The following is a 14,739-nucleotide window of genomic DNA, read 5'->3' as shown; positions in this document are numbered from 1 at the left end:
ATACTACATCTCCCAGAAGAATCCAAAAAATGAGGAGCAGACCTAGTAAATGAGGAAAGACGAATATCAAATGCAAAAATCAAAAGTGCATTAGATGGAGTTGACACTACTGCAAGGGGCATCAATACATCAATCCTACTCCGTAGATATTCGTATCAATGCATATCTGGGTTCAAACTTGAGGTGCACCATCATATTCTTAATGTCCCATTCGATGGGGAAACCCTATTTGGGCATGCTGTAGACACACAATTAGAGAAGATAAACTAGACATAGATACAGCCAAGTCTATGGGTGCCTTACAGACAACACCTCAAAAAGAAACCGACCTTTCTGTGTTACCAATGGTGAGGGGCAGCAAAATCCTCTATCCCAGCAAACATCACATATCGGCAACAGCAGTATTACCAGCAAGGCATGGATAATATCATGAAGGATACCACATCAAGGGCCAATGTAGAGGTACCCCCCAACAGGGGCACCTCTACTCCACCAGCGAAATGATTGCCCACACTACCCCCCTGCCCACCACCACCCCCCGCCCCTCTCCACTCCACTCCTCAAAACACTCATCAGAGGAAGGCTAAACAATGTCACCAGTTGTAGCCAAGCATCACATCAAATCAGGGATACTGCCTAGAATTAACTCCACAACCAAATAGCCCACCAAAACTGCAGCCATTGAATCTGCAACATCTACTAAAAGTAGTAGTAAAGGCTTTACTACAAAAAGGGGACATATAACTAGTACCACTCAAACATTGAATCAAAGGAGTCTGTTCTCTTTATTTCCTCATACCAAAGACAGACTAATCACTACGGCCCATTTTGGACATGCAACCACTCAATCTCTACATTCTACATAAACACTTGTATATGGTCACGTTGCAATATGTAATATCATTTCCACAAGAGGGCCACTTCATGACTGCATCGGACCTGAATGACGCTTACTTCCACATTCCAATCCATCCAGCACACCGCATATACCCAAGGTTTGTGGAAAGTGGACGTCATTATCAATTCAATGTACTACCTTTCAGGGGGACAACAGCCCCAAGGGTGTTCACAAAATGCTTAGCGGTATTAGCAGCAAAATTGAGAAGACAAAATATAGATGTCTTTTAATCGCAGAGTATTATAAACGGTTCAGACTCAAATATGCAAGGTAGGACATAGGTCAAAGATGCCCCAATAACAAATTATTATACAATCCTATTCTATAAGTTTATCTACGTTGGTTGTGGGGTGGGCGGAATTTGGGAAGTTGCCCTAGGCAAATTATCGCGAAATTGCTCTAAATCTCCGCAAGTGCGGAACTTTCGCGAAGACCCGGAGATTGCTTCTCCCGCCCGTTTGCGATGTGTTTTTCCATGCTCGCGGGGAAATATATCTCTAGCTTGCCCATGCGATCGCTAAAGTACACAGCCATCTTGCTCGCGATGCTAATTTTCTGTTCCGGGTCGAATGACGTGTTCGTGATCACAAACTCTTGCGGGATAGCGCGACTGGCTACCAACAATCCAACATCTTGTGGCGCACGCGAACGGATAGGAAAACTCACCAGTGAACACAGGGATCCGGTAAGTCGCTACCGCGGGCGCGAGAGAACGCATTTTTAAAGCGCAAACAAAAAAATACTTCTGCTTTTGCAGAGGATCGCGGAAGTTACAACATCTCTGCGGAACGTGCTAATGCCCAAACTTTGCAACTTCCGCAAGCGGAAAAGAATTTTACGCCCAGGCCTACTTTTTTTTTTTTTTTTTAATTTTTGAAAACCTTTATTGTGCATGAAAAAGGAGGACAAATACGGGCCTACAACCGTCAGGCCGGCCACGAAACAGTTGAGCACGAGAGCAAACAATTCAAACCCCCCAGCGGTATCAGGCAATACAGCAACAAGTGATAGCAGTTACACAAAATTGAGTCGTGCCGCCAAGGAGGAGGAGCAGTGAAGGTTAATTTTCAAAATCTTTTTTTTATAAAACATAAATCGGTGGAAATTAAGTCAAGGAGAACTGAGTCCATACAATCCGCGTACAGCACATGCAGGCAGCAATAAACATGACGATAGTGCTAACACCCAACAATATGGCGGAACAGTTCTAAACATCAGGAGCATCGATCCGCATTTACACACCACCCACAGTGCCACCCACTCCTTACAAACCCCCATTACAGACCCAGAACAAAGAAAGAGAAACTTATAAAGAGATCATAAATAAGTACCATAGAAAATAACGAAACTAAGACATATCCCCCCACCCTACACACATGCAGAGGCTATGGCCTGCCCCCCCCCCCCAGCAGAGTGTCTGTCGCCCCATAAACCCGAAATGTAGCAAGAAAGAGAAAAGGGGAGAGAAAAGGAAAAGAAAGTAAAGTCCAAGATCGGAAGAAAGGCATAAAAGAAAAACGTCACATTTGACATATAGGGAGGAAGACAAGTGTGCAAACCAGTCTATAACCCCCCAAAAATAAAGAAGGTGGGGAGGAGCCAACAGTTATCAAGCCCTCTAGGCTCGCGAGCAAGGCAATGGTTAATATCCCAAACGGAGCTTCAAGATTAAAGGACCTCACAGCAGGTATAAACAAGTAGCCCACCTCCGGACCCCCGTGTCGCCCAGGACCAAATTATTAACCACGAAGACTAGCAAAAGGATTTTAGTACTTCGGTCGTGAAAAAAGAAATCAGACTCCGCCGGCCTAAGAAACATTCCCGCCCCAACAATAATACAAGCAAAGCAACAACAGTAGATCAGTCAGGGCGAGTCAATGAACAGTCCGTAAGAATCAGGTCAAAATCAATGTCCACCATGTCTCCACCCATCCGCCCGGCAATTTAACCATAAAAATCTCCTAGCCCTGGCCCGTTTTGGGACACGGTCCCTCACCCCAGCTACGTGATAGTCCAGTGCGGTCCGGGAAGACGATGGAAAATGGCCGCCCTAAGGAGGGGGGCGGTGCGTAGACAAAGAAGGAATGGCGTCCGCTCCCAGGATACAGTTGTCCCTCGGTAGTAGTTCCCACTGGCGTGTCCGGGCCCACAAAATCACAAAGCAGAGCAATCCAAGGTCTTGACAATAATGCAGAGGAAAAACCTGGAAGGCAGTCCACAGGCAGCCGACTTTTCCGCGTCGCAGTCAGTAGTGCAAAGTTGAGCTCGGAGCGAGGGGGAAACACTGTAGCGACGACCGAGCTGTAAAATGGCAACAATCCGCCACCCTCCACAGATGTAGCAACTGTTACCTCCACTGTATCCCTTCGAGGAAACGTTGTGGCAGTTGGCTGCGACAGCTCCTGTCTGGAGCCCTGTGTGAAACAAAGTCCCCGCTCCTGATTGCATGTTTGGGCGCAAGCATCAAACCGTGCCCCCAGTTCGGTATAAGTGGCCTTCATCGCCGATGTCAACTCACCCAGGGCCACCAGCACATCCCCAAGGGTGAAGTCAGGCTGAAGTTTCCTCGTTTCCACTTGCTCATGGGGAGAACGTGTCCCGGCCCCCCCAGGATCGATATGCTCGCTATTTCGTGGGGAGTCTGCATAGGTTTCCGCTGCAAGGTGAGCCGCCGGCATCGCCATCTTGTCGTTTCCCCAACGAGGTGATGTGAGGTGGGGGGCGGGGGAAATCACGGGGCGCGATGCTGCTATCGGAGCAATCCCCGGGCATGCGATAGACCGCCCGGTCCAGGGGAAGTGCCTGCGGGCCCGTAGCAAGGCAATGAGGCAAGCAGTGTCCAGTGGGGGTTGCAATCAGCGGCCAGAGGGATGAGGAGAGCGGAGCAGAAACATGGCGGCCGGGAACAAAGGACTCGCCGGGAGACACGACTTCCCCCTGTCACCACACTGCCCGGGGCGTGCACAGCATCCACCAGCGGCAGGCAGCGCCGAGGCCGCGCTCCTGCGAGGAAGCGCCGTCCAGTCGCGCCACCCCCGCAGCGAAACGGCTGTGATGTTGCGTGGGGTCTGGGCGCGGTGCAGTGCGAGCTGGTTCCCGGGCCGGGGCAAATCGGCCAGTGGCTGACGATTCCGGGCGAATGGAGAGGTCGGCGGATCACCGGTGGCAACAGCTCCGTTTCCCGCACCTTTCAGGACAGAAGCTGGTAAGCGGGGCTAGCAGGATGCTGGTGCGGGACTCCGGGGCCGGCGGAGCCGAAAGCTGCGCGTCCGATCAGGTCGCCATCTTGGCTCCTCCCCGCCCAGGCCTACTTGTACCTAGCCCTCTAACAGCAAGTTTGTTTAATTATAAGCTAGAGAAAAAATTTCCGTACAACCCCCCCCAGATTTGTTCCCCAACAAAACATTTTATATTTTCCATTTGCACCATCTCACTGGTGGCTCCGTTAGATGACTTAGAAAATTCAGAAAGCTGCACCAAATGTATTGGCCCTTCTCCTCAGGCAGCATAACTTCCCTTTATCTGACTTGCGCTCCACTTTACATCAGGTGTTCTTAATGAAGCCCACATCATCGTCACTGGTCATCCTACAGCATATCCACCAGTGCCATTTATGCCTGATTGGAATGGTTAGTTCACTGAAGAACAGACATCTTTGCCTTCATCTGATATCTGCAACATCATCTGTGGACCATTCGCTATTCTTCTGATACTATATAGAAGTACGTTTTTACTCCTGTTCAAAGACGGTTTGTCACACCTGCTTACCATCCGTATGTACAGGACTCAGCCTCTGAAATTCCACTGGATTGTCCCTCAGTATTGAGTTGTAACAAACAAACACAAGATGATATGATTATTGAAAGATAAGGTTGTCGCAGCACCTCACCCACTGACTTAAATCGCAAGTATTAGAATCCACGCGGCTCCTTATACAAAACCATTCCAGAATTGAATCCACTCTTAAAGGTACAGAAAATACCGTAATACCTCTTGATAGCATCTGAATCTATAAAAGATCCAGTGCTGGAGAAGAATAAGTAACTTACCTATAAAGGTGGTCTTCCACCATTATTATAGATTATCACGTGTCTCCAGTGAGTTACTTTTTTGATTTGTTCTTGGTATTTGCATACTTCTAAAAAACAGGTTTAGAGTCTGAAAGGCCTGGAAAGACAGGTAAAGGAGAGCCCAACTGACTGTAGAAAGCAGCTACACTTTTTTGGGGCGTTTTCCCTTAAGACTCAACGTTCAATGTTCACTACTAGAATGTTCTCTGCTTGGATTGGGGGAATATTCAAATAACTTGGGAAACTGTAACATATATCGATTCTGGAGGGTCAGATTTCGAGCTAAGTAATTTATTCATGCACCTCCTGTATTTCCAGTAGCATACTCTATAATATGTCAGCTTTTTGTGATTATAGATAAAACAGCGTGGCTGTGCAGCAATATTTCATCATCCACTAGATTGCATGATTATTCTTTGATATTTGACAACCTATAGAGACTCTTTCTCTCTCTTCGCTTTCTTGCATAATAATTTCAAGAATGAAATTGTTAATTTTTTTTAAATTGTTAAATGTTGGATCAGTTGTTGGAGTTGAATGATTGTCTTTAATGCTGATGTACATTGTTCTACTCACAAAATGATACAAAAAGGTTGACATGGTCAGTAACACAAAACCTGTGACCTTTCATTTGAAACCTGCTTTCAAAATGTGCCGCCACTTCTCGAGCTGGCCAAACGCTGAGAATATGGACGTTGTTTGGCACTCTCTGAATGTTTCAATACACTTTTTAAATAAAAGGTTTGTAATGACATCCTTGCATGTGGAGGTCTGGGAGTACCATGAGCAAAGACTTAAAATGCCTGAATGCTTCCGAACAAAAATGGGCGCTCAGGTTATGGCTCAGAATCAGAGTGGCAGGGCATTTCTGATCAGCATTTCACTGGCATGGGGTGTGAAACCTGAGCTCTTAAACACTTGGGTCGTTTCCATGTGCTGTTTCTTAGAATTTGTCATTTCTTTCCCAGGGATCGAGCTAATCTCCAACTCTCTAATCGCCGCCTAGATAGAAGGGTAAAGGAGTTAATGATGCAAGTGGACGATGAACATCTGAGCCTTACAGACCAGAAAGATCAGGTATAGGAAGTGGTTTCTTTGCTGTCAGCACCAGCATCTTTGTTTTTGTTGTCGTCTTGCATATGTCCATTTCATTGCAATTGTCATGTCTATTGATATGTCTATTAATATTTTTTCTTGCTGTTGAACTGGTGATATATTAAGAGATCTGAAGGTAGATGGTTTGTATGTTTTCTGCTGGATTAGTGAACAGAAGTCCCTGAATGGAAAACCTTCAGTGTTTTTTTCCATATCGGCTATGATTGATCACCTGTTCAACTGGTGTGCCTTCGCGTGTCCATTATCAAAGGGCGGTGTTCAGCAGGGGATGGTACACTACACCTGAGAACAAACATGGTCTTTCATAATATTTCTCTAAACAGTTTTACTAGCAGCATTCCCAATACAAGTAATTTATTGACCAGTGCTGCAAGGCATATCTGTTCTAGGTGTTACTTAACAAAGTTTGGCAACCAGTAGACCATGGGGTTCAGCCTAATCTTACTTGCCTACAGGGTTCTGGTTATCCCTTGGGGTACGGTTTACTGACCAAGTACCAGGAAGCCATTTTGTGCTTTATTCCTGTAAATTTAAATGGAAAGTTTGCAACTAGTTTTCATTGTCTAACATGAAAAGAGGTAGCAATCCATTTGAAAGGGAATCCTATCCCTGTTCTTCTATAGTATCACTGCAGTCGCAATATTTTATGACTTCAACGTCATTGCTACTAATTTCTGCAAACGTATAACAGAAAAAAGAGCTCACACATTTCAACCATGTGAAGACACATCATTGATCAGTCGAAAAGAAAATGTCGTCGTCTTGCACTTCCACATCGTTTTGACACATGGGAAATTATGCTTCTGCATATAATAAACTCTGATCAATAGAATTTGTAAGAGAGTTGCCGATAAATAACACCATAAGGCACACTATGTACACACAATAGTAAATGTTCAAAAGGAACACAACATTTCTGAATGAATTATGTGGTGAGAAAGCAATTTACAGTGAAGGGGAATATTTTGCAAGCAGCACTGCAGTTAACTGGATGGGTGTCTGACCACAACACAACAGCGCTATTAGCACATTTTGTCTGTGTAGGGGCAAGGGATTGGTCTTTAGTACCCTAGATAAGCAAGTAACACAGATTTTGGAATATGTACTTAACTTTGGTGTATTTATGGCAATAATAGTTACCCAGAGAGATTCTGAGAAATAAATGCCAACTGTTGTTGGAGCAAGTTGAAAAAGTGTTCAGTTTTTAGATGAATCAATGGAAATTTGAGGCACGTAGCTACCCTCAATGACAGTACTGATTAAATACGTTTTGTAGTCCTTTAAATACTAAAGTTTATCCGGAAAACTAAAAACAAAAATTACAGCTAATTGTTGAAGATTCCACACCGATCTCGTTGGTGATCTGTGTAGATAGCACCATCTGTATAAACCTTCGTTTGAGAGGACTAGAGCTTTCAATTAAAATGTTTGTTTAGGTTGCTATATCTGTTTAAAGGCCTGCCAATAGCTGTACCTATGATACAGAAAAAACAGTGGTCGGATCGGAAAAAGCAACATGAGGCACTATATAGAAAAGAACAATCTCATACATGCTTGCATTTCTAAAAGTCTTGTTCTCTTATAAGTCAGTCTCCAATATCATTATTATTTTCACATTGTATTGAAAACTCTTAGCTCCACAAATGGATAAAGTGATAAAGATGAGTGCTCAGAGAAGGTGCTCATGTGAATAAACAGTAGAAAAAAGAAAAGGGGGGTCCTTAAGACCTTTTCACAAATCCTATCAATGTACATGGAGCAGCTCTGCTCACTCCACCAGCGTCAGGCCACGGCCCCCTAGCCTTCTGGTTGGCACACTTGTACCTGCTTCTTTACAGTCTCCTTTATGATTCACTCTCTCAGAAGGAGCACATGCACTTCCTAATAGTACTGAAGGATATTTGGGCTGGTCAGACCGCCCCCATTTAACAGTTACACAGTCCATATATTTTTAATGTAATATCCTTGCACTCGTGCCCTCCTTTTTGCCCACACACAATTATATAGTTTTCTTCCAAGTGGGGTAACTAGGTATGTATATTAGTAGTCCCAAAACAATGTGGCAACCTAAGAATTCACCCGAGTGACCTTGGTAACTTATGATACAGACAAACAGTGGTCCAATCGGAAAAAGCAACAAGAGGCACAGGAGAGATAAAAATATCAAAAGAGGTTCAAGAGAACTGAATATATCAAAAGAGGTACAGTAGAACTGAATATATCAAAAGAGGTACAGGAGAGCTGAATACATCAAAAGAGGTACAGGAGAACTGAATATATCAAAAGAGGTACAGGAGAGCTGAATACATCAAAAGAGGTACAGGAGAACTGAATATATCAAAAGAGGCACAGGAGAGCTGAATACATCAAAAGAGGTACAGGAGAACTGAATATATCAAAAGAGGTACAGGAGAGCTGAATACATCAAAAGAGGTACAGGAGAACTGAATATATCAAAAGAGGTACAGTAGAACTGAATATATCAAAAGAGGTACAGGAGAGCTGAATACATCAAAAGAGGTACAGGAGAACTGAATATATCAAAAGAGGTACAGGAGAGCTGAATACATCAAAAGAGGTACAGGAGAACTGAATATATCAAAAGAGGCACAGGAGAGCTGAATACATCAAAAGAGGTACAGGAGAACTGAATATATCAAAAGAGGTACAGGAGAGCTGAATACATCAAAAGAGGTACAGGAGAACTGAATATATCAAAAGATCTCCTACCACTGTATGTAAAAGAAGAACACTCGTAGATTCAGTCCACAGTTACGAGGTTAGGGCAGCAGACAAGATTTAAAAAACAGAAGATTAAGACACATACTCTTGGGTCTGGACAAGAATTTTATAATGTGGACATAGTTACTTTATACTTGACCAACTGCTAGAGTACGCACACGGAGTATTACATCTGCGGGTTATTTAGTGGGACGGCAACACGACAGTGATGCCCCCGGTCTCCCCTGCTGTTCGCTATCGTCGTGGAAACTCTTCCAGCTGTGGCTAGATCCAGGCATATGTATAAGTGATTACATGTTGGAAGGCACCACCTCCGAAAATCACTTTATGCTGATGACTTGCTCATCTTTGCACACAACATGGGGGAGGACCGGACAGGAGCCTGCTCCATTCTGGAGGATTTTGGTCTATTATCTGGTTTAAGAGTAAACTGGTAGAAGTACAGACTCTTTCCTGTGGTGCAGAGCGACAATCCCCCAGATGGGCTGACCCAACTGCAATGGGAACCTCAATGTTTGGCTTACCTGGGGGTTAACGTCTATCATGATTGGGCTAACCTGCTGAATGGGAATGCAGGGTGAGCTATTAGATCCCTGAGATCGACCATAGATTTCTGGAAGAAACTACCAATTTCAGTAGCAGGCAGATTAGCCTTCCTGAAAATGGTGGCTCTCCTCCGCCTTCTATATTTAATACACTTCCATTATGGGTGCAGAAAGCGCTATTCAAGGAGCTGGACTCGCGGATTACTGCATTTATTTGGGGGACGGGTGTAGGCGGGTGGTGTTAGTGACAATGCAGCGAACAACAACAGCGGGAGGGTTGGCGGTTCCTGGCTTCACAACATACTATCTTGCAGCCCAATTGCAATGGCTGATCCAGACCAGACCCCTTCATGCTATCACTATATGACCTCCTTAAAGTATTTCTCCAGGTGAGAAGGTCGCCAATGAATGACTCACAAGAGTTTAGAGTGGTGGCTTAATGCTGGGGTAGAGGCTTACAGAAGGTATGTACTAAAACTCCATACTCCCTGGACTTACCTCTCGTACTATTGAGTGCACTTCCACATGGTGGCAGCTGGCAGGTCCTTGATCTCTGGATCAGCTAGTCGACGAGGATGGGAGATCTTTTCTGAGATGGGAAATTGCTCCCATTTGTGGAATTCCGTGCAGAGTTTATACTTACAGCAGGGACACTTTCTCCCACACAGAGCACTCACGAGAGCAATGAGAAAACACTGGGACACAGGCACTACTGAACCTCCGGCATCGCAGAGTTGTGAATATATAACTTTCCTGGCGGACACCATCCAGAGGGTCTCCTGCTTATACAGAGCATTGCGGGCAGACCAACAACAGCCAATAGAGAATATGCGATCGAGGTGGGAGGGCGAATTAGGGATTCCCATTTCAGCTGCGGATTGGGACAACATCCTAGAGAGAATGCCCAAGGTCTCTAGGAATTCACACTTCAAGCTAATTAATCTATATTCTATATAGGTCATATCTAACCCCAAACCACAAAAGCAGATATTTACAGGTAGCTGATGCAGCTTGACCTAAATGCAAAGAAGAGAGAGCACACATTCTACATATTCTGGTCATATCCAATGCTGAGGGGAGAATACTTTTAAGAGAATTCTGACGAGGCATAGGAAACATTGATGTAGCCCGAGCTTGGGGATCCCTGTTCCAGAGCCTGATACAGCCACAAGGTCACCTGCAGGATCGCCAAGGATTGATTCCAGATTGTGGTATACTACCTGCCCTGACCTGTACTGAGCACCCTTGGATACTTCCTGGGACTAAGCTTCTGATTGTAGAATGTCTCATGCCCCCCCCCACCAGCGTGCTAGGGCACTTTATTAAATATGTAGTGTAATTTCATTCATGCAGTGTGGCACTGACTCATGGGGCAGGGAATGGAACACTTGTCGTTTCATATCATTAGAACTATTCTTTTCTTCTAATGAGACTGCACAGATACTAGCAGGCATTTTATAACTGTACAGACTACACAGTTTGATGCAGGAAAACCAATAAAATCTGTTTTACAAAAAAAGTGCGCTAAGCAGGTAGGCCTCTGGCATCTCATGTGGCTCCCAAAGCCAGTCAATCTTTACCAAGTCACTGCGACAGACTGTAAGGAAGATTTGAGTTTGAGGTGGAATTCAAAAGTAAAGCTGCGTCCTACAATTCCCTCATACATATTGTGGAGACGTGTGGCTCAATGGTTAGAGCGGCAAACCCTGATGCAGAGTATAACCGGAGGCCAGGGTTCAATTCCCGCCTCGGCGGGTCTTGGGCTCAATTTCCTTGGACCTGATAATTCTCGCCTCGGTGCCTATTCTAATCATGGGTCCCACTCTGCAACTCTGGGCAATAGCTTGCTTAATCTCCACAACGGCCCCAACAGCGCTGGGATGCCTGGCTTCACCTTGGGGGTGCCAAGGAGTGGACATTTCACAGGGAAAAGCCAGGAAGGGTTCCACAGCGGTATGCGTTACAGCGCCAGGACACCCCAGTTGGGGTATTAGTGCGCATTACAAGTACAAATTACATTACATTACATACTATGTTTTGCTCTGGTCCAGTAAGGCTCCGAATTGATCAGAAAAGGAAACGATGTAGAAAGATTGTAATCTAAAAGAAACAGATAGGCTTATGTATCTACAGAAGCAGCGCTAGGTGATGTACCTGCCTATGTTATTTGCAAACAGGGATCGAATAATCTTGAGAAACTGGTAAAAAAGGTGTGCTGTTCCAGAGGGTGTTGTGAAAAAAAGCATCACTGAGTGAATTAGAAAGGTTTCTTTGCTTTCCTTCTGCTGAACAGATGTTTTCCTTAGAAGGAAGGGGGTAAAGACCTATGATCCCAGTATTCCAGTTCTCCAATCACCTTTCAGGTAGAGCCCTAATCTAGGTGATATCAGGAGCATCTGGCAGCAGGAGCGAAGTGCTCAGCCTGCTGTGTATTGAGGTATTTTATCTCGCAAGTAATGAAGGGCTTCAACCTTCAAGGCTATGCTGGGCAATTTAAATGTCACATATTTTAACAGCAGTAACTGGGGAAGGGCATTGCACTGGGGCAAAGTTCTTGTATGACTCCAAGGGTAGGACAAGGCTGGCAGCCATGGTATCAGTGGGTGGAAGGAGAGCAAGGTTTTTCACGTCTAGGGAAGACTTGTGCCGGCTTCTAGAAGGGAACTTAAATTATTTAAGTGCAATTTAAGTCATAGAGAGACATTAGAATATGAGATGCCAAGTCACAGTACACTGTCAATGACCGAATCATTTCTTTGCAAAAGTTTGTTCTCAAAAAAATCCTTCCCAAAATCCTAAAATAAATATTGCTCTCAAACAGTTGCCCTCATCTTACTTGACCTCTCCGCAGCCTTCGACACAGTCTGTCATAACACCCTAATACAACGCCTCAGCAACATCGGAATACAAGGAAAAGCTTTGGACTGGATCATCTCATTCCTCGCCGGAAGAACCCAGAGAGTTCCCCTCCCCCCCTTCAAATCAGAAGCCAAAGAAGTCATCTGTGACGTACCACAAGGATCATCACTCAGTCCCACCCTCTTCAACGTCTACATGAGCCCTCGCATCCATCGCGAGCCAACACAACCTCATCTCCTACGCAGACGACACCCAGCTGATCCTCTCCCTCACCAAAGACCCGAACACAGCCAAAACCAACCTACACGAAGGGATGAAAGAAGTAGCCGAGTGATGAAGAACAGCCGTTTAAAACTGAATTCGGACAAAACGGAAGTCCTCATCTTAGGGTCATCCCCCTCGGCCTGGGATGACTCTTGGTGGCCACCAGCCCTGGGAACCGCACCCATACCAACGGATCATGCACGTAACCTGGGCTTCATCCTAGACTCCTCCCTCTCGATGACCAGACAAGCCAATGCCGTCTCATCATCCTGCTTCAACATCCTATGCATGCTCAAAAAAGCCTTCCGCTGGATCCCCACTGAAACAAGAAAGACGGTCACCCACGCACTGGTCACCAGCCGACTGGATTACGGAAACACCCTTTACGCCGGAACCACAGCCAAACTACAGAAAAAACTTCAACGTATCCAAAACGCATCAGCCAGACTCGTATTGGACATCCCTTGTCAAGCTTACATTTCCGGTCACCTGAAAGATCTCCACTGGCTCCCCGGCAACAAGAGAATAACGTTCCGTCTCCTCACCCACGCACACAAAGCCCTCTATGACCTAGGACCCGAATGCCTCAACACGAGACTATCCTTCTACACCCCCACCCGCCAACTACGTTCATCCAACCAAGCCCTCGCCGCCATTCCACAGATCCACCATGGGGGGGAAGATCCTTCTCCTACCTAGCGGCCAAGACCTGGAATTCTCTCGCCACCCACCTCCGCCTAACTCAGAACCACCTCTCCTTCAGAAAGCAATTAAAAATTTGGATATTCGATAAGTAAATACTCTCGCCTCCTCAAGCGCCTTGAGACCCTCTGGGTGAGTAGTGCGCTATATAAATGTTTTGAACTTTGAACTTTAAATCAACGTAAAAGAAAGGTCACTACCCACAAGGGTCTGGCACACTGTTAGGAACGTTTTTTCAGCATTCGTTGAAGGTTTTTGGAGTTGGTGGGAGTGAAAAAGCTCCTTTGCAATAAACTGTTTAATCTGGCACGGGAATTGAAATGAACAGTCCACTCTCTTCCTAGAATCTGTCCCCAAAGTGTTACTGTTCATCAGTTCTGTATAGCTGGAAAACCAAGCTATCAGAAGAGTGAAATGTATATGTTTAGTTGGTTATGGCCCCGGTCCTGGGACTCATATGTACAACCATGGCAGATCCGACATTCCCGTCTCATCTAGCAAAGATCATTTGGGAAGTGTGCAGACGCTTATATCTTCAAAAGAAATGTGAACATTTGCAGACACATAAAACTTCCTCAACTCTGTTATTTAAGCCATTTCACCAGGGATGGTTGGGAAAGTCAACAGTTAGCCACCATATTTACTGGGTAAAAGTATAAATTCAGCCTCATCGCCTCACATCAATACCAGATGAGAATGGTGTGATACGGATAGGCAGATCGGATTGCCCTGCGGATGGAGTGGCAATTATATACACAAATGATTGCCCTTCATGTGTTTGAGCATCTGGTACACAATCTGAAACCTAGTCCAACTGAAAGAGTGATGGAAGTGCTACCATATCAAGTGCCAGACATCCAAGGCACTTTTGTAGGGTCATTTCTATGTCTAATACTCAGCTATTCTTTCCAGGGGACTTTAATCTGCGGTACAGGGATTAAAGGATACAATGACAAGTAAAACAGGAAATACCTTGTGGGAGTTGGGATGTGTCCAAGGCTCTCTAGTTGTAACTCCTCAGTAAGGGGAAAGTCTTGATTGGCTACTAACATGTCATACTAGAAGCTATAATTTCCAGACCAAATACCCACATAGGACAGTACATAAAGGCATTCGCTCTGAGCTCAGGTGTGGCATATAGGGAAAAAACTGCAGTCAAGTGGCAGAAAATATCATAACTTCTAAAATGACTCAAGATCGATTGCTGGAATACCTGGGTCTCACCCATATTAAAAACCAGCTGGCAATAATACAAGCCATTGAAGAAATTAAATATATGATATAAGAGTGAATTCAAAGGCATGAAAATCAAGCAAAGGTAATCCAGAGGTAGTGGTAATTGAGAAAGCATTTATTGAAATATAAGTTTTTGTTGAAGCAAACTTTGTTTTTGCCACTAAGAAGCAAAAAAACAAAGAGTTGTACAAATTATTATTTAAGGCCTTCAATAGAATTTTTAACCCTGTTGATGGCACGGGTATACATTAATGATTTAGATCAGTAGCACTAAAACTCCAGGGATACTTTAAGGATCACATATTTA

General features: G+C 44.8%; 1 protein-coding gene across 2 annotated transcripts in view; it reads left to right on the top strand.

Annotated features, from left to right (window-relative positions):
- LOC147660922 (cingulin-like protein 1) overlaps nt 1–14,739 on the top strand; it is a 192,837-nt gene that overhangs the window by 155,296 nt on the left and 22,802 nt on the right. For both annotated transcript variants that reach the window (XM_086951423.1, XM_086951424.1), the window contains exon 9: nt 5,937–6,045. In XM_086951423.1, coding sequence (XP_086807549.1) covers nt 5,937–6,045 — 109 coding nt within the window. The remainder of the gene's footprint in view (nt 1–5,936; nt 6,046–14,739) is intronic.

Source organism: Lissotriton vulgaris, unplaced genomic scaffold (genome assembly GCF_964263255.1).
Source record: "Lissotriton vulgaris unplaced genomic scaffold, aLisVul1.2 SCAFFOLD_371, whole genome shotgun sequence".
Lineage (NCBI taxonomy): Eukaryota > Metazoa > Chordata > Amphibia > Caudata > Salamandridae > Lissotriton > Lissotriton vulgaris.
This window is presented reverse-complemented; position numbering and strand designations above follow the sequence as displayed.